Source organism: Lutra lutra, chromosome 9, assembly GCF_902655055.1.
Source record: "Lutra lutra chromosome 9, mLutLut1.2, whole genome shotgun sequence".
In the NCBI taxonomy this organism is placed as follows: domain Eukaryota; kingdom Metazoa; phylum Chordata; class Mammalia; order Carnivora; family Mustelidae; genus Lutra; species Lutra lutra.
In genome coordinates this window covers 139,314,432-139,334,112 of record NC_062286.1, presented here as the reverse complement: position 1 = coordinate 139,334,112, position 19,681 = coordinate 139,314,432, and the positions used below count along the sequence as shown (strand labels likewise).

At 52.9% G+C, this 19,681-nt stretch overlaps 1 protein-coding gene across 3 annotated transcripts; it reads right to left on the bottom strand.

The window, feature by feature from the left end:
- Positions 1-2,973: 2,973 nt before the first annotated feature.
- Positions 2,974-11,008, bottom strand: C9H20orf85 (chromosome 9 C20orf85 homolog). 3 transcript variants are annotated; one of them, XM_047746000.1, is made up of 4 exons: positions 10,873-11,008; positions 8,900-8,981; positions 7,265-7,366; positions 2,974-3,426 (listed from the first exon to the last, which is right to left on the bottom strand). In XM_047746000.1, exons 1-4 carry the CDS (start codon positions 10,938-10,940, stop codon positions 3,265-3,267), a joined length of 414 nt encoding a protein of 137 aa, XP_047601956.1. In that variant the 5' UTR covers positions 10,941-11,008; the 3' UTR covers positions 2,974-3,264. The 3 variants fall into 3 exon arrangements, with proteins under 3 accessions (XP_047601956.1, XP_047601958.1, XP_047601957.1); XM_047746002.1 differs by having other exon boundaries at positions 10,861-10,961; XM_047746001.1 differs by lacking the exon at positions 10,873-11,008 and adding an exon at positions 9,793-9,903.
- Between the last annotated feature and the right edge of the window lie 8,673 nt (positions 11,009-19,681).

Below are 19,681 nucleotides of genomic sequence, written 5' to 3'. Positions count from 1 at the left end.
TATTCATCTCCTGATGACCACTTAGCATATTTCTAGATCTCGGCTCTCATAATTAATGCTACAATCGACATGGGGGAGCAGAGAGCTCTTCGAGATGGAGATTTTGTTTCCTTGGTCTATAGAGCCAGACGCAGGCTCGCTGGGTCATATCGCAGTTCTGTTTTGAAATTTTTGAGGCACCTCCACACTGTTTTCCACAGCGGCTGGATCAGTGTGCGTTCCCAGCCACCGTGCACGAGGGCTGATCTCTCAGATGTTTCTTCTCTCGAGAAACTGGAGTGGAGCAGACGTGGCCCGACTCTGGAAGTAACCATCGCCTCCAGCAGTACCCAGCGGACATGAGAGGCATGACAGACTCGAAAACCTTTACAGCCCTGGCTTGTGGTCTTTCTGGAGGCTTGTCCTCATGGCGGGGTGGTCTGCTCAGCCCCGCCCAGGGCATCTGTGTCGACAGTATCCACTGACCCGTCTCGCTAAAGTCAGGCTGCCAGTCCACATAGACTGGTCAGTTAAAATCAGAATTAAAGTCACACCGGCAAGTTTCAGAGGAGTCGAACAGGGCGTGTTGAATCCCTGTCCCGGCTTGGTCAGGATGCCTGCAGGAGTCCAGACAGGTCAAGGGAGCCCGTCTTTTTGGCTGCCAAACCGTTACGGGCGTGCACGCAATGGAAGATGGCTCTCAGATTCGTTTTATGAGGAGGAATTAGAATTAGAACAAAGAGCAGCACCTGCCCCCGGCAGCCCATCCCAGCCCGCAGGTATCTGCCGCCCCACACCTGGCGGTTAGACGGAGCCGCGATCCTGCTGGGCTCGGATGATCGGCGCCCCACCATCGTCCTTCCCGGCTGCTCCGCTCAGCCAGTGGTGGCATCTGATCCCAATAACCCCCCCGGGTTTCTTCAAGAGCAGAGACCTCGCTTGCAGGGATCACCAAGATGCCAAAACATTAGGTCTGCAAAGGAACGGGCTTGGCCACGCATCACGTGTTTAGTCTACACCAGGGTGATTGGAAACATCTTGGGAGTTGCATGGGCAACTCCCTGTTGTCTGTTCTCATGGAGACAGGCCGGGTCAAGATCAGTGAGACACACGGGCTCAGAGGAAGGTGTTTTCTGGGCAGGGGAGGGGGTGGCACCCTGTGCCCTGTACTGTTCTCATCTCCTGGCCTGCACCCTGAAGGACCCCCTCGCCCACCCCTGGGGGGCCCTAGAGGAACAGAAGAGGCTGAAAGTCCACAGTCACGGTCAGCAGGACTGTGCTCCCTCTGACACCTGTAGGATAGAGACCTTCCTTGTCTCTTCCGGGCTTCTCATGGTTTGCTGGCAATCCCTGGCCTTCCTTGGTTTGCAGACACGTTGCTCCGGCTTCTGCCCTGTCACCCTGCGGCCTCCTCCCCTGGCTGTCCGTCCTTCACATGTCCTTCTCCTCTTGCTACGAGGACGCCCATCCTATCGGATTAAGGGCCTACCCTCTCCAGGATGACCACTCTCCATTCAGCTAATTACATCTGCAATGACGCTGTTTTCTATTACGGGTCACATTCACAGGTTCAAGAGGTTAGGATTTTGACATCTTTTTAAGAGGACGTAGGGGGGCACAGCTGCACCTGTTACACCTTGCTTCTCTTTTTCTCAACACTTAAAGGGCTCTGACATTTCTCCTTCAAATGTGTGGTCTGGGGTGGCAGGCAGGATGTGAGTCATGGTGACTGTGGGACTTCTGGGGGGCTGTGGGGGCCCCCATGGCAGGGGCTTGGTGTGGGCACCCCTCTCCGAGGGGATAACAAGGCTTCCTGAAGGGGCTGCTTCTCTTGCCGTCTGGCTTTTCCAGGGGGAAACCTGGGTTGGGGGAGGGCTGTGGGGGGACAGAGAGCCAACTAGGTGGCTGGAAGTAAGTCTTGCTGTGGTGGCTCTGTTCTTAGTACCCGAGTAGCTGGCTTGGAAGGGGTCTACAGCCAGCACCGTGGAGCAAGAAGGCTGCTCACTGCAATCACGTTCCGGAGATTTACAGAGAACAACGTCTCTGAACACGAGAGGCTCTTCGGCCGGGGGCTTCTAGGACTTAGAGGCTCTGAGCCCCCCTAGCAGGGGATAGCCCAGATTCAGCAGGACTTCTGTCCCCCTGCTATCTGGTGCCCTCAATGTCACGGAATCTATCTAGAAGCCTGCTAGAGAGGCCAGTGCTCGAGGTCGGGGGAAGGTTCTAAATGAGGGATTCTTGGATTGGTAAAGCATGTCCATCCACACCGGGATAGGAAGGTCAACAGGAGAAGTTTGGGTGGATGGGTTTCGTGGGTGGACTGCACCCCACAGAAGTGCCCCTGGGCCCAGTCAAGTACAGAGGGAGGAACCCACCCTGTGCCCACTCCAGCTCTGAAGAAGGCATCGAGCTCTGCTACTCAGAAACCTACACAAACCAGCTTCCAGAAGCTTCTACCAAATGCTCTCCTTTCTTGCTCCTGGGGGTCTGGGGGGAAGGGCCTGTAGCCATGCGGGCTTTTTCTCCCGGCCTCTCACCAATGGATGCCTCCGTTTCCACCCCCATGTCCATCCCTCATTTGTAGCACCTGGGTCAAAGCCTCCAGGTTAATGCTAAATGTCTACGGTGGAAGGAAGAGGGCCGGGCTGGCCAGCTTGGTGGCCATCTGTGCTGTGACAATGTGGCCAGGACAGGTAAGGGGGCGTGGGTAGGTTTTAAAGGAGCCTGGGAGACCCAACCTTTCCAGGAAATCTACACTCAGTGGCAAATCTTGGGCTCATTTCTGCCTTTAAAGCTGTTGGCTGACTGCAAATATCCTGGGAAAGGAGGATCGAGGCATCAACCGAGCGCTCTGTTCCTCCTGAAAAGCAGGTCCAGGACCATCTGGGTGCGGAGACCCGATCAACAATCTTGTTACAAACAGGTGGTGAGAGGTATAGGATCAAAAGCAGTAACAGACCTAGACAAAATTTTGTTTTTAAAATTAAATCACGTTGTTCTTTTGAAGAACCATACTTAGAATTCCCAGAGTATATAAAAAAAAAAAAATCAGAGCATTCATTTTGCCTTATTCGTTATATAAGCCAAGAATGAGTGCGTGATGAGAATGTTCTGGAAGGGAGGGTTGAAGGGTTATTTCCTGTTCTTTGCAACATCCGCTGAGCAAGTGAGGAGGGGAACTCCACCTGCAGAGGGACCCCAGGGGGGCGCCCCTCTTCCTGGGTGCGGACACTGGGTGCCTGGTGGTCGACCTGCTCTTGCCCAGGGCCCGCTGTCCGTCTGGACTCAGTGGATGCCTTGTTTCGGCCAGCCTAGCTCTCTGGCATATGCCCCCTTGCAGCTTCTGATCTCATAATCATGCTCTAGACACTTGTTCAGGCCCGGCACCCCGGATCTCCAGCCGATGAAGCCCTGGGTCGTCTTCGGGACTGGGGGGGATGGAAGGACCTGGAATGGAAAGGCGGGGCGTTTAGCCACCCGGGGCCACAGTGACATGCGGGTTGTCCACGAGGCCTCAGGATCGGCGTGGGAGGCCTGATGGGGAAAAGACAGGAAAGAAAATATCCCGAAGGAAGGGGTGCCCAAGGCAAGCACACTCCCATCAGCTGGATCCCAAGACTCCCTTCTCCCCGCAAAAGTCACGAACGCCGAATGTGTTTCTTTTTCTGGTCATGCTTAACACGTCCATTCACGACCTCCAGTGACATAATTTTCATTTGACAGAAGAGTAGAAAGGGGGAAAAAAGTGAGGTGTAGAAATATCAAACACTACAGTTCACACCGCCCTCTATAACACCCAGAGCAAGATCGTCTGATGGGATCCTGATGCTTCGGACTCGGCCAGTTTGGCTCGGAAGGCTTCAGGGTACGCGGACGCGCACACCCACTCGCGCCCCAAACTGTAGGGACCACAGAATGAAAAGCATCGGAATTTAATCAAAAACCAAAGGGGAACGAGGTTCTGCCTGAGATGAAAGAAACACAGTTGCATTTGTCAATTCCTTGGACAGGCTTGAAATACTTGGAAAATGAGGGCAAATGTTCAGGCTGTTTCTCCCCTTCTGTTCGAAACGATGTTCTCGGTTCTGCTCTCACAGGGCAATCTGAATGAAGACACCGGGGGGATATTTGTTCGAACAGGAGAACCGAGACGGAGCGGTTCCGGATACTTGGGATGATGAGCGCAACCTCAGCACAAGGGGTCCGTGCGTGAGGCAGCGGTGGGGGAGGGGCGTCCTGGCTGCTAGCACACAAAACCCCCAAACATATGTTCTCGATGAACCGCTAAAATTAATCTCCCAAGAGGCCACATTCAGGGAAGGTCACCCACAAATTCGGGAGGGGCCGGCGCTTCCCTGCCTGTCCAGACGGGACCTTGGGACACAGACTCGCTTCCAAGTCTGCCTCGAGCCCCGTAAGGGAGATGTGGGGGGAACCGCCCTGGGATGCCCGTTTCATGCACCGGGTTAGCAGAGAGATGAAAACACGCTGTTGACCAGGGCCCTGTGGGAGACCAGGCTGGTTTGCTGTTGGTGAAAGGCGACTAGAGCAATTATCTACCAAAAATGAAAATGCAAACATCCTTCGACCTGAAATGGAACTCCCAGCACAGGTGCTAAGACAGCCTCGTATCTGAGTCTAACACGCGGGGCAGGTCAGTGTGTTCTGAGATGGGAGGTGTTGAACAGAAGCTGCTAAGAGAAAAAAGGTGCAGAAAATACACAAAATATGGTATAATTGCGCAGCAAGGGAAAGAAGGCGAAAGAGCCACACAACACGCTGGCCTGTGCCTATCCGGTCTCTGGAAGGGGGTGTGGGAAACCGAGAGTCTCGGGCGGGGGAGCTTTTCAGAACATGCCTTTTGGGGTAGAGGACACCTGTTAAAACAGATCGATTTTAAAGGCTCTAGCCACCCAAAGAAGGGACGGGAGGAGGAAGAAGGGGACCATCTCTTCAGCAAGGAAGGACATTCAGTAACTGGACCAAGGTCCTTGTCCCTGAGGCCCTCTGCTTCAGTTTTCCTGGGACAAAGGGGGTTTGGTGGTGATTACGTCTACTTCTAGGGTCTTGGTGAAAATAAGATGACCACGTAAAGTACTTAGTACAGTGAGCAACCACGACCCGGTAATGAGAGCCAGCATTTTTTGTGGGCATTAGATAGAGGCACTGTGAGACATCCAGAAGGAGCTCCCTAAGATGCTAACCACAGTCAGGGCATATATTATTTTAATTTATTATTTTGCTGTATTTCTAAAATATCAGCGAATCTGTATTGCTGGATAGTCAAGGGGGAAACATTCTCAGCTTATCTCAGTGGAGCATAGTCGTTCATTCGGCCATCAGACATGCACCTGCTGAGCACTCTCCACCGAGCACTCACCACCGAGCACTCTCCACAGAGTGCTCTCCACAGAGCACTCACCATTGAGCACTCTCCACCGAGCACTCACCATTGAGCACTCTCCACCGAGCACTCACCACCGAGCACTCTCCACCGAGCACTCACCACAAAGCACTCACCATTGAGCACTCTCCACCGAGCACTCACCACCGAACACTCTCCACCGAGCACTCTCCACTGAGCACTCACCACCAAGAACTCCCACTGAGCACTCTCCACCAAGCACTCACCACCGAGCACTCACCACCGAGCACTCTCCACTGAGCACTCTGCACTGAGAACTCTCCACTGAGCACTCAGCACTAAGCACTCTCCACAGAGCACTCACGTGTGCCAACCGCTCTGTCAGACCCCGAATGCATCAAGAAAAGAAAATTCATAGAGCCTACCTCCTCCCAACCCCGGCCACCTTTGGTGTGAGTTTTCATCCCTTCTTCCCATCAGGACACAGAACTGCTTTGTCTGTAGCCTGTCAGAGGGCAGAATCCGGGACCAAAATCACGGGCCCATGAAGGGAGGCCCGGGGATGTACCCAGCTCAGCAGTTTCTAGAGGCATCTGACCCATGTCCATGGCTGACTGGTCAGAGGTGGGAAGACCATCAAGTCTTCCCCCTACGGGATTGCCGGTCGCTCACGGGGCAATCACAGGGATCTTTCAGAAGGGCAGTCCTCACCATGTCGCAGCACTGATTTCCCATTGCAGACTAGGCTCAACTCCTTCCTCAGGCCCCAAGGTCGAGTGGGATTTGGCCCTGCCCGTGTCTCCATCCGCCTTCCTTCCCTTCCCACTCTGACCCACCCCCGGCTCACTGAGCTCCAGCCTCATGGCATCCCTTGCTGCCCTGAAATATACCAAGCTTTGTTCTGCCTCAGGGTCTTTGTACGTGCTCTTCTCTTGGCTGGAAAGCCTTTCCAGGGCTGGATCCTTATCATCCTTCAGTCCTCAGCTCTGTGGGCACCAGCCCTTCCCCTGCTGCCCTCCAAAACCTCACCTGTCTCTCACCTCCATGGCATCTAACATAGCAAATGACAATATTGTTGTTGGGGGGGTCCTGGGTGGCTCAGTTGGTGAAGCATCTGCCTTCAGTTCAGGATCCTGATCCTGGGGTCCTGGGATTGAGCCCCATGTCTGGCCCCCTGCTCAGCAAGGAGTCTGCTTCTCCCTCTCCCTCTGACTCGCCCCCTCATGCTCTCTCTCTTGTGCACGTGCACATGCTCTCTCTCTAAAATAAATAAGTGAGATCTTAAAAGAAAACCCCAATTTCGTTGAATTTCCTGTATCATGGTGGCCTCTCCTCCCACCTCCCCGCCCCCAACCCAGACTTGCGGCTGGAGTCTCGTCTTCTTGTTTGCCACTGTTTACCCCACCGAGTCCCTGGCGCCTGCTGACAGCCGTCCCTGTCACTTCTAAAAGTGCCAGAGATGGTTCCAGATCCTTCACACGCACTATCCCACAGAGCCCTGACACCGCTTGCCGAGGTAGGTGCTTTCGTGAACCCCCACTGTACATGGGAAAAGGGGACATGGAGCCATTGAGTCACGTGCAAGACCACATGGAAGGTGAGCCACCAAGCAGGATTTGGGTCCGAACAGTCTGAGCCCAGAGCCCAGCCCCTGTTAAGATCTGCTGAACGATGGCCCGACCCCGTCGTTCTCCTGGCTTCCTTCCGCTTCTGCAGAGCCGAACGCAGTGACTCCTGCCTGTGTTGAGACCGGGAACCCGATGGGCTCCCCGCGGAAGGGCTCGGAAAGGCTGTGGAAACTGGCCTCCCCCCTGCCGGCTGCCACTCTGTTCTCACCTTCGGCAGTTGGCTTTGTGCCCCTGGAGCGAACACCCTTCTTTCTTACTTAGGAAAACAAGGATTCAAAATGACTTTGCGAACCTTGATGTATTTCTCCACTGGGGTCACGGGCCGGATGCGGAACCGCTCCGGAAGCTCGATTTTGGGCTTTGGGGTGGGGGGCTCTTCTTCACCCTCCAGCAGCTGCAACATAACCCCAGAGATGGGCCGCGTCAGACTGAGGTTAGTGGGGGCCTTCTCGGCATCACCCCTAGAACGCGGCACTCTGCGGGTGACCTAAGCCGCGCTGAGAAATGTTCAGTAGTTTGGTGCAACCCCACAGGAAGAAAGGGGCCGAGCGGGACCGGCTGGTGGGTTCGCTCAGGCTCACGATACAGCCGCCCACCGCTGTGTCCTCTACCACCTCTGGCAACCTGCTAATTTACACTCCTGAGTCATAACTGGAGAAAATTTCACAGGTTACGGACTCAAATAAATAATTGCCAGCAAGGTTTTAGGGCCAATCTTTAAAATATTAGAGGAGAGCTCCCACCCCCCCCTTTTAATTTTTAAAGCAATTTCGAACTCTTTGAAATCCCAATTTAATTACATATAAGGAATATTAATATAGACTCTTTTATGCATTTTATATTAATAAGGACTCATTTTATGCATAACATTTCAAGTTGTATAACTCTGTAAGTATTAAAAAAACCTCATTAAGAATGGCATAATTTCAAAGATGGGGGGATGGGGTTGAATTACAAATGGGGTTATGCTGCCTTGAATCGTGAACGTTTTGAATTGTGCAAGTCTTATGTGGTTCTGCATCCCTCCAAGGAAATGTGCCTTCTGGGTGTCATGTCCTGGAGGTGGTTTGAAAGGTTGTAGTCTGGTGGCCGCCGTCCCACTGAAGCCCATATGGGCATTTGGTATCTGCATGGTGTTTTGTACAACTGAGCCACTGTTCTAGACTCAGATTTCATTTAAACATGGGGATTTCTGGACTTTTTGAACAATGGGAATATGGAGTTATCCTCTCTGCAAGCTCAGCCCTGGGCTGGGCTGATGGGGGCTCCCCCCGGCCCTGGGCTGGGCTGATGGGGGCTCCCCCCGGCCCTGGGCTGGGCTGATGGGGGCTCCCCCTGCATGGGGCTGGACATCTTTGTGGACATCCCTACAGCTCCCTATTCATTTCACCTGGTCTTTTTCCTGCTCTTGTTACCCAGCTGGCTTAGGAAAATACCAAGAACATCTTCCCAGTAATCCCTCATACATCCACCTGGCTTCTACTTCTCATCCCATCTGGACTTCCCCATGGCCCAGGGAGGCAGCTGAGGACTCTCATCTCTCTTACAGATGGGGCAGCCCAAGGCCAAGTGGCCCTGGAATCAGACAGACCAGCTTCTCCTTTTGGTGTCTCCCTTTGTTAGTTATATGACTTTGCAACTCTCTGAGCTCAATTTCCCAATCTACAAAATGAGTGTACAACAGCCCCCTCCTCTGTGCCAGGGTCATTGTGCAGATTAAATGAGCTGGTTCTGATGAAGTACCCGGAGAATGCCTGGCATGTAGTAGGTGCTCAATAAATTAGGGAAAGGACGGAGCCTGTAGGTTTCAGTTAGTGGTCTTCGTATGCAACACTAACTTTATTCTTGGGAAGTCTATGCCTCCTTACCATTTATTCCTTGAAATAATCAATTCAATAACCTCTGGGCTTATCAAATTTATATTTACCTCCTTGAGAGGGGTTGTTAAAAATCCCCACTTCTTGGCCCAGTTTTGTCGTGCTTCAGTTTCAGACTTCAGGCGGTATTTCCTGAAAAACAAAGTTCCCAAGTGCTGGATGGTATTTGAAAAAGGTCAAAGTAGCAAACCCTACAGTCCCCTGGGGAACATTTTACATATTTTTAATGCCCATTGATTGAATGGTGACTCTGCACGAGGAAGGGAGTTGGGTGCCAGAGGGAACAAGAGCCCCTTGAGGGAGACAGGTGTCAAAAGAAGGTCCTGGTTGGGTGGCACACTGGGGAGAAGATAGGACTGGGGGCTGGGTCTGCCTGAGGGGCCATCTAGGGACAAGACTCCTCATTTTGGTGAAGTGAGTGAGGCAGGGTGAGTGAGGTTTCTGGGGTGCAAAATTTAAGGGGGTGCACCCTCCCAGGGTCCTGCAAGTGCAGAGCGGGCACTTGCATGACCTTGAGAATGAGCCCTCCTTAAATATTGCCCACTAGGGGGCCCCACTTGCCCCACCCTAATCCTGGCCCTGCTTTAGCTCCACATTCAATATTATTTTTATATAATGACCCGCTAGTTGAGAGCTGGTGTGTTGCATTTTGCAAACGTCTAATTTAACATTCACTCATTGATTGTCACGTTTCTTTTCCCATTTTGGAAATCAGTATCTGCCCCCCAGCCCCATCTCCCAGTGTCTCAAAGTTTTGGAGGTCCCTCATTGAGCTTTTTGCCTTGGGCACTGAGCGTCTACACCAGAGTCTAGTCTAATGGAGATGTAATGTGAGCGCAAACACCAGCCGTGTACATAATTAACAACTTTCCAGCAGCCACACTTCAAAAAAAAAAAAAAAAAAAAGGGAAGGTAAGTAGATGAAGTTCATTTTTACTATTACTTTTTGGGGGTGTGAAATCTTTGAAATCTGGTGTGTATTTCACATTTGCAGTTCATTCCAATTTGGACCAGTCACATTTTAAGGACTCAATAGCCCCTTTGGACATTGGACCAAAAAATAGTCTAAAGGTTGAACCAGCTCTCTTCACAGGGGACGGGCCATCTTATTTGGGTCTTGAAGGAGGCATAGGAGTTCATCTGGTGGAGAAGGGAGGAAGGGGCATTTTCACTGACAGAACATACCTGCTATGGTGATTTTGTACATATCCAAGTAGGAGGTACTTGGATAAAGACAAAGATTGAAAAGATTAATAGTTGTATATTTTATGCCAAATGATACTGGCTTTCCGTCGACAAGTGTGGCACAAAGTTTCCTATAAAAATAAATTTGAGTGAAACAAAGCCGGTTTAAAGAAAAATATGAAGAGGTTAACACAGGTTTTACAAGGAAATGGCAAAACTCAGATAGATGGCAAATAAGAGAACTCAAGCTTAAGAAGTATGCAGCTCTGCTTTACTGCTACTAAACTTTACTTACTTGCATCCAAATTAGTAACCTCCCATATTGGTTAAAACTTCAAAGAAATGGTATATTTAGCAATTCAATAGAATGTCAAATAAAAACATCCATTACAAATGTCTGCTCAATATAAGCCTTTTAGAAAAAGGATTTTTTAAATTAAAATTTCTTACCAGATTAAAAAGCAGGAGAATCAAGAGAATGTAAAAGGCTTATTTATCTCTCATTCAAATTGAACAAATATTAAGATTTTTGTTTTCCTTTTTATAAAAAAAATTCGGTAAATCTTAAAAATAACATTTTAGTCGGCTCTCAACAAGCAAAGCTTTGCAGATGGTTGTAGAGCCAGATGTAGTTATCTTTCATCTTTAGCTGTGCGCCTGAGAGAAGAGGGAGAAAGGCTTTCTGGTCGCGCTCACGTCCCTAACATCGCCCCGACCACCTCCAGTGCACCGTCCTCCGCGCCCAGAGGTCGACCACCTCCAGGACTCGGAGGGGAACCTGAGGCCGCCAGGTATGTGCCCTTGAGGTGGGAACGGCCCAGCCCACCCGGGCATTTACCAGATCTCGTCCTGGGCCACGAAGTTCATGCGCTCGGCAGCAGCGGTGCTGAGAGGTTTCTGCGCCATGGGGGCTGGGGCTCGGGCGCCAGCAGCACGCACCAGGCCGGGGCTCAGCGTCTCTCGTCGCCAGGGAGACCGGTTGCCCAGCAACGCGGGACGCGGAGGCGGAAGCTGCCACGCACCTGGCGCGGGGCGGGGCCGCGTCCTTGTGCCTGCTGCCAGCCTCTGAGCCTCTGAGCCCCTCGCCCTCCTCCCTGCCCACCTGGCTGGCCCGGGGGGCAGAAGCCCCCCCTTCTGCGCGGGAAGCCCTGGGGAAACCTCAACACCTAACACCCCGGTCCCTTTAAAATTGAGGCCTACATGGGAGGCACGTATGCACACGGACAAGTGTACCGATCCGAAGGGTACCAAGCTTCATGCACTCTGTTGCAGGAACACACCCCTGCGACCCCGCCTAGATTAGGAAATGATCACCGTTCGGTTCCACTCCCAAGGAGGACTCCATCCTGCCGCAGACTGTTCGGGGCCCCAGTTTTTGGCCACCGCGGTGCTGTTCTGCGTACCCCTGTCCGTGGCTTCGGGAGAACGCATGCATGTCTGTCGGCATTCACTCTTTGGAACAATCCCCCGGTGAAACTCAGATAAGACCGCCCGCCCACCGCACAGCCACACTCCCCTTCCTGCCCATCAACACCAACCCCTCAAAATTGGGGTGCTCAATCGTTTGTTGACTGACTTATTGACCCAAAGGCTTCCACCATTGCACGTTGTCATAGGTCTAGAACTGGAAAATGGGTCTAATGTCAGTGAGCGGACAGACAGCATGGGGCAGGGGGCAAGCACGAGATCCGCTGGCGCCCAGAGCCTCCTGGGACTGAGCGACCAGAGGCAGCATGCTTCTGCTGACCCGTGGGTCCGCTCCCTGAGAATTACCGAGGCCACTAGGTGAGGACACAGATGTCCGCGATTCTCCCTGGCACGTCTCACGACCTCCCTCTCCCTGACCTCCTTCCTCCCTGGTCAGCAGATTTATGCCTTTATGGGGCTGTTTGGACGGAGTATTTTCATATAACAATGCTCCCCACACTCAAGGCACGTGATGCTTTTCTTGGTTGTTGGAGGTGCTGGGTAGAGGCTCCAAATTGGGGTGATCCTTTTTGCCCACTCCGCCAAAATAGTGAGGGGACAGGGAGGGCCTGGGAGGAGAGTGGATGGGTTGATTCATGAATGAGGAACACGCTATGCCCATGGCCAAAGCAAGCTGGCGGGCCGGCCGGTTTGGCACAAGGTGGACACGTGTCCAGGTGGGCCTGAGGTTTTCTTTCTGGCCTTTTCTGTGAGGCTGCCATTCTTCCAACAGGGGGTCAGTGACCTGGAAAGTAATGTGAATAGTGGGTGGTCGGGGAGAGGAGGGTCCCTCATGTAGGAGTGTCAAAGTCCGCTTCCCCCTTGGGAAGCTTCCAAGATGATTCCGTTAAAATAATTAAGAATAAACTCATTTACCCACTGTCTCTATGTGCTGGGCACTAAGAATTCATTCATTCCAAATGTTTGCTGAGCGCCTCTGATGTACCTGGGGATCTCGGAGGGGACGAGACCCTGCTAAGTCATTGTCCCCGCCCTGGGGGAGGGGCCGATGTCTCCGGAGGGAAGACAGACAAGGAAGCAAGTGGACAAAGGCACATACACACTCAGGTCAGGGAGAGATGCGTGCCGCAGAGGTGACAGCAGGAAGGAGGCCCAAGGGGAAAGGCATGGAAGGATGAGTGAGAGTTGCCAGTCCTGCAAACTCCCCTCAGAGATACCTACAGGGGACACCTGGGGGATGGGGTCAGGAGGAGAGATGGGGAGCATCTTGAGGTTGAAAACATAGGCTTTGGGACTGGATGTGGCCTCAAGACTTGTCTCTGCTGTGTCCCAACTGGGTGACCTTGGGCAAGTTGGCTAACGTCTCTGAGCCCGTGTCCTCATCTGTCAGATGAACTTGTAGGGATCTTAGGAGGCTGGGGAGGGGTGGGGGGAGCAAACATAAAGGGCTCCATGGGGTGCCAGAGCTGTGGGCACTCACCAGACATGGAGCGTGTCGCTTGAGGAGCAGGTCAGCGGTTGTCTCAGCCCGAGACACAGAGGGTTTGGGGGGCAGCATGGGGAGATAGAAACGGGGCTTTGAACAGAACTGGGGCTCGCTTCTTGAGGATGTCAGTTTTGAAGAAGAGGCTGTGGATGGCTGCTGGCCTGGCCTGGAGTGCTGTACATTTGCATATAGGAGATCCTGTATATTTTTTATTTCTGGTGGTTGGGCTTTAACTTGTTTTATAGATATAAACTTCTCTCCCGGTTCTGGGGTTGGAAGCCTCCCTCCCTATGATATTTGAAATAAGACATTCACGGACCTCTGACAGACACCGTTTCTCTACCTAGTACTTGAGTTTTATTCTTCTGGAAAAAATGTTATCTGGTGTAGAGGTCCCATGGGAAGAGCGGAGAGAGGAAAGGGACTGCCATACTTGCTGACTCTACGTGGGGGACAAAGGAAATATTGACATCTTGCAGAAGGTTTACCATGTTCCTGCATATTAATATTTTTGGCCCTCTCTCAGCATTCTGGGATAGTTTTTTTTTTTTTTTTCATCTTGCTGTTGCTTCATAAAACATCCCAACAACTGGAGCCAACTGCTTCTTTTCAGTTTTTAAGCTTAAACAGTTTTCTTTTTTATTGCATGATTTTTTTTTTTTAACCAAAAAATGCTTTGTGCAGCCAGTGTCCCTGCCCGCTGGTGTGCCTCTCTCACAGCACGGGTGATCATCACCCCCACTGCACCACAAGGAGATGCAAGTGCCAATTTGCTGGGAAGGTATTTGATGGCTTCACGGAGTTTGAGGAACTCAAAAGTTCTAGACTTTAAACCCCCATTATGTTAGCCCCAGTCACAGCCAAAGGGCTCTTCTCCTACCTTACAGATCATCTACACCCCACATACCTAAAGTCACAATTAACATCATTCCATGGGGCTTTATTGAGGAAGAACAAAGCTGGAGGCCTCCCACCGCCCCCAGCTCCCCACGGGCTGGTTCACCATTGGGCCTGATTACGGGGTTCCCCCATCCCCCGCCCCCAAGCTGAAGGTGCATTTTGTTTCCCTCTTTCCCTCTGTCCTGCCCCTTCCTTTCCAGCTTCTCTTGTACCAACCCCTAGGCTGTGAGAAAAGCCCAAGCCCTGCGTGAAAAATCTGTTCGAGTGCCAGGGGAAGACCCAGCTGTGATTCCCAGGCGTGGCTGACGCGCACGGTCTTTGCAAGTTAAGGTGGTAGATTGCCCAAGAGTCCTCCTCGGGCGGCTGCCAGAGTCAGAGTGAGCGTGGCCCGGGCTTTCCCACCAAGCCCCTGCGGTGAAGTCCCCGTGCTCCGGGAGGAGTCTGCTTAGCGATGCACTTGCTTGGAGAACTCAGGTGTCTCGCTGGTGACTTTACGTCCCAGGTACCGTCTCAGCTCACATGGGGTCATCACCTGCGACCTGCCCGCCCAGAGAAATTTCATCCTGCTGGTCTTGCAATGTGGAGAGGGCTTTGCTGTCCGGGGAGGACCCGCTGCCCTGGGCTCTGCCAATAGACGGCTGGACGGAAGGTTTTGAAGGAAAACTAGAGCACTGGGTGGGGAGGGGCAGTAGGTGATGTCTTCACTATTCTGTTCGTCAGATTAACGCAGTCATCTGTTTTCTTATCTGGGGGCACTTGGCAGACTTCCCCTGTCTTCCACTGGCTGATGCCTAAGGCAGGCTACAGCTTTGAGTGGTCATTCATTCACTCACTCATTCATTCACTCATTCATTCACTCATTCATTCACTCATTCATTCAACCAACACAGTTGCTGAGTCTCTTCTCTGTGCTGGGCTCTGGCCAGCAGACCCTGGGGACCCATCGGGGCAAGATGGGACTGGTTCCAGCCTCAGGAACCTTCCAGGTTGGTAAGCAAATAAACCGGGAGACTTTCCAATGGGGATGCGTGTTAAACACATAAGGCGTGATGTGGGATGAGAGAGTTTTCTCAGTAGGGTTGCTTGGGAAGGTGGCATTTGAGCAGGGACACAAGCAATGTGGGGAGGCCATCCTTGGAAATAGTGCAGGACACCCGTGGGGGCTGGGCCCTCCAACAGGCCTTGCAGGTGGGTGTGGGGAATTTAGACTTTATTCCAAGTTCGGTGGGAGGTGCTTAGTGCATTTGTGGCCTTGGGCTTGGTGTCGGGCCCCCTGGATCCCCATGGTCCCCCAGACAATGTTCTCTGATGCTCTCCTTGCTGCTTTTCAGGGTTGGCTCAGGACGGAGACTGCACGAGAGAGAGGAGGAAGGCTGTGTCCTGAAATCTTTTGCAGACTGTCCCCTTCCATGCTTGGAGTGATTCTGGGATAGCCTCGAATTACGCTGTCCTCCAGCCTGGCTTGGGGATCAGAGGTGTTACTCTCCCGGCCAGACAGGAGGACGTGTGCCTAAAGCAGGGCCAGTCGGAGTCTTTCCCTGGGAGTTCATGAACAGACACCAGGCTGGGATGACAAAAGTCTCTTTTTGTCCCTGGGCTGGGTTCTGAAAGCTTAGAGCCGTCTATGGCCAATCCCCTCTCTTCCCGTCCGTACTCATGTGGCTTATGGCTTACAGGGCTGTATGGATCGGAAGAAGTCTAAATGCCACAGGGAAGTGTGAGGCCCGAGTGCGCAGAGTGGAGAGGGGAGGGGAGGGGAAGGTAGGGGAGAGAGAGAGAGGGAAAATTTAGTGAAGGTTTGATTGTCTGCCGCTCCCTGGGGCCAGTTCTGCTCCCCGGTTTCCCAGTTACTTAAACCAATTAAAGCCCACTTCAATTGTGTTTGTGATGGTTTTCTACCACTTACCACAAAACACATTTCAGACAGTTTCACTCTGGAAACTCACCGAACTCTCCAGCCCTGGGGAAAGTCGTGGCTAACTAACTGAGTACCCTAATATCTGGCGTCTCTGTCTTCCATTGCTTAACTGCACTTCCCCCATCCCCAGTGGCCCCAGCTGCTGGGTCTGGTGCAGCAGCCCTTGCTGCATGCCGGGGTCTGTGTTAGGCCCAAGGGACACCCCGTGGGTCAGGTACACCCCTAGTCCCCCTCCCCGCTGGGAGACAGAATGTTAACCTTGGAGCTCTGGGGACACCCTCAGGACTCCCCATGACTCAGCACCCAGAGCTGCTCTGTGGCTGTTCCCTTCGGGAGTTTCACTCTCTCTGCTGGGCTCCTGATGCGAGGCGCGTACCAGTAGCCCAGGTGTTGTTCAGCATTTACTGTAGTAAGCACTTCCCAAGCACGGCTGCCTTTCAGCCTCATAGCAGCCCCACGATGTGGGAGGGATGAACATTCTTAGTCTGCAGAGGCAGATGTGGAATCAGAAGTCAAGGCACTGGTCCATGGCCACACAGCTTTAGAGCTAGAAAGCCAAGTTCCAGGTGCACTCAGTCATCAGAGAGGCAAGCAGCAAGGGAAGAACAACCGGGATGTCCAGGTAAGCCTCTGAGATGGAAAATTGGCCACAGTATGGCACATCTCCTGTCCCAGTCTGAACAATCCTATGAGACCATGAATGGCTACGAGGGAAGCAGGCTCGAGTGGGTATCTGTCGGTATCTGTGAAGGATGGACTGTGTGCAGGGTCCCAGGTGTGGGTGGTCTAGGGGCCAAGTGCTTTCCGTGCTCCGGACCCAGCCAGCCCCAGCCAGTGGTCAGTGCCATTCGAGCGTGGGCTCCCCGCAGACGCTTGTCTGATGGAAGGAAGGCTGTTCTAGCCATCCTGCAGCTAGACGCCTCACCCGGGACATGACACGGCCCCGTGGGGGGCTAAGAAACACGGTCCCCACCTCTGGGTCAGGCAGAGGCCTCTCCCTGTGGCGGACATGGAGACAGGACCTGCTGGGATCTGCCTGTTTGTTCCAAGAGGCAAATTGACTTTGTGGCTTCATCTCCAGCGTCCTCGCGTCGGTGTCTGGGGAGACGTCTCTTGGAGGCTCCTATTGTCACTTTCAGATGACTTCATATCAAATGGATTTTAAATGAAATCTTGGGGGCTCGACAAAATGCAGGAGGCTAAGTGGGGAATGTGTGTCATTTCAGAGGTTTGCCAGCGCTGCGGTGACCGGGGAGCCATGGCCGGGCCGGGCCGCTCAGAGCCAGGAAGGGCTGCAGCGGTTCCCAGCCTCGGACCGTCTGCCCAGTCGTCGGGCGGGCTTGACAGGGGGTGGTGGACGGGGACCAAGGGTGCTGTTGGGACTCTGCTGAGGGGACTGTTGTCTGCGGTCTGCCACATTTCCTTCCCGTGACCGGCGGAAAGAGAGGGACAGCTGAGGCTGTGTTCCGGAAACATCCACCAGCCGCTGATGTTGTGAAGGTGAGGTCCGGGCTCCCAGACTTGTCAGGGAGCTGCTGGTCCTCCTGCATGGAAAGAAGCTTGGAGGCTCCAGGGAGAAAGGGAAACTTCAAAGTCCTGCTGACAACCAGAAGACTACCTCCCCAAATGCCAGCTTGCACCTTTGTCCTCGTTGGGGAGCCTTTGAAAGTTTGGGGGAGAGGGGTGACCAGACCTTCTGGGGGTGGGGCTACCAGGCCTGTTTTGTTTAGGCTGCTTTGACCTGGAGAATGGACCATGAAGTGACTGGAAGCCAGGGGACCAGCTGAGGAGCTGTTAATGATACCTGGACAGGTGGTTAACAGGGCCTGGGCCAAGAGGAGTGGCATTTGGGGTGGAGAGAAGGAGATATGGTGGGGTATGGGGGAAATTAGCCAGGACACTTCCTTGAAAGTGTTAGATATGCCCCTCAAATCAGCATGAATAACAAAACGGAGATGTGTATTTCCTGTATGTGGAAAACTCTGAGGCTTCAGGTAAGGCTGTATCCAGGAGTTCCAGTGACATCCTCAGGACTGTGTCCTCTGCCCCTTGGCTTTGTGCACCTCCTGGCTGGCCCATTTCAGGCAGATTCTCTCTAGGGGCAGCAGCACCAGCGTCCAGGTTGCATGGGGAGTCTTCTTTCTCCATCGCTCCCCTCAAATCTCTGGAATTTTTTCTGACTAGATTGGGCTGTCACAGGTCATATGCCATCTGTGACAGGATCACCATGGCCAGCGATAGAAGGAGCTGATTGATGGGCTGGAGCCATGTGTCCACTGCAACACCTGGATGGACAGGAAGCCATATTAGTTTCAGGAGAGAAGGTCAAGGTGTGGGCAGGCAAACCTGGCAATGATCCACCTTGTGGGGTGGGTGTGGGGGAGGAACGGACGTTATAGGTGCCTCTGAGTTTCACTCTGGGATGTGACCAGGGACTGGAGCTGGGTGCCATGAGCCGAGCCTGCCTATAAGGGGGTGTGAGGTGATGACATTTGGACAAAATGAAACCAGAATAACAACTGTCTGGCTCTGCACGCCCCCCCCCCCCCCCGCCCGTCAGTGTTCCTAATTCATAGATTTGTGATGATCTGGCCTTTGTTTGTCTATAACTCAGCTGTCATTTCCACTTTACCTCTTATGTTAGATCTTGTCACACTGCTGTGTGATCGCTGCTCCTCGTTCGAGCCAGAGCAACTTTGCCTTTTATCTCCTGGGACAATCGGCTTATCACACGGACGATAATCAGGATGGGTTTTACAGGAAAACAACCTTTTTTTTCCCCCAATGAAGCAAACATTTTGCTGGTAAATTTGTTGTGTGTGGGACCCACCATCAGAGCCTGAGCCCAGGGACATGTTTGGTTGTGTTGGGCCGCTCCAATCATTTGGGTAAATGGTGAGGCATTTACCCGTTTACCCATTTACCCCTCCCCACCCACCTGTGGCCTTCTGCTGGCTCTTCTAACAAAAATGTGTCTTCCCATCACAGGGTCCTCATCCTTTAAAAACAACATCAAGTCCTTTGAGATCATAGGTCCTCGAGGTCCCTGTGCTTGTGGTCAGTCCCGGCTCTCAGCGCTTCCCTCTTCCACCTATGATGCAAAAGCAGCGACGGATGCCTGGATGCCCTCGCTCCTGGACTCTAGGCTCTGACAAAAACCGCCCGAAAGCCACACAGGAGCCCCAGGTGGGAGCCCTTCCTCAGAGCCAGCAGGGGTTATGGAACTCGGTGCCTGATCTGCTCGTGCCTGATCTGTTCGCGGGGAGATGCTGCCGCGTTTGCGCGCACCCACAGCAGAGCACGTCTGCCCCTGAGACCAGCAGTGGCTTGGCCGTTGGTGATGTGGTTTGTGCAACGTTGCAATGGATCTTCCTCGGATGCAGCCAGGACCAGAGAAGGATAGCTGTGGGTCTGCGGGAGGCTCAGAGGGTCTCGGGTGGCTCCCGCAACTCGGCAGTCTCCTAGGATCTTGACTTTTAACCAGGAAAGAGTCGGAAATCCTTGCCGTCATAAATTCTGGAAGCTTAAGACTCAGGACACCAAGCTCTGTTGTAGCCCCTGAGCTTGTGTGCCTCCGTCCCACCTGATAAGCCCCCATCTAGCCCCGTTCACTGCTCCCCGTGGGCGGCCAGGGCAGGCTCGGCAGTCACGATCTGGAATGTGTCCCCTCCCTAAATGCCCCCAACAGTCCTTCCCTGTTCTCAGGAGTGATGCTGTGGGATGTGTGCTGGGCTGCTGAGCCAGGGTTCCTGGGTTCGAATCCTTCCTGACTTACCAGCCACGCTCAGCTGAGAAGATCCCTTCCTCGTCTGTAAAATGGGGATCATAGTAATACCTACCTTGAAATGACTTGCTGCCCTATGTGAAAGCTCCCTCCTTGGCACGTGTTAAAGACAATGAAAGTGTTTGCTCTTA

Excerpts from the sequence above, each read along its gene's own strand:
- C9H20orf85 (XM_047746000.1), bottom strand. The coding sequence starts at position 10,940 with ATGGCGCAGAAACCTCTCAGCACCGCTGCTGCCGAGCGCATGAACTTC. Across the intron at positions 7,367-8,899 it reads TAACAACCCCTCTCAAGGAG|CTGCTGGAGGGTGAAGAAGA; the intron begins GTAAATATAAAT and ends GTTATGTTGCAG. Across the intron at positions 3,427-7,264 it reads CAGTGGAGAAATACATCAAG|GTCCTTCCATCCCCCCCAGT; the intron begins GTTCGCAAAGTC and ends TTTCCATTCCAG.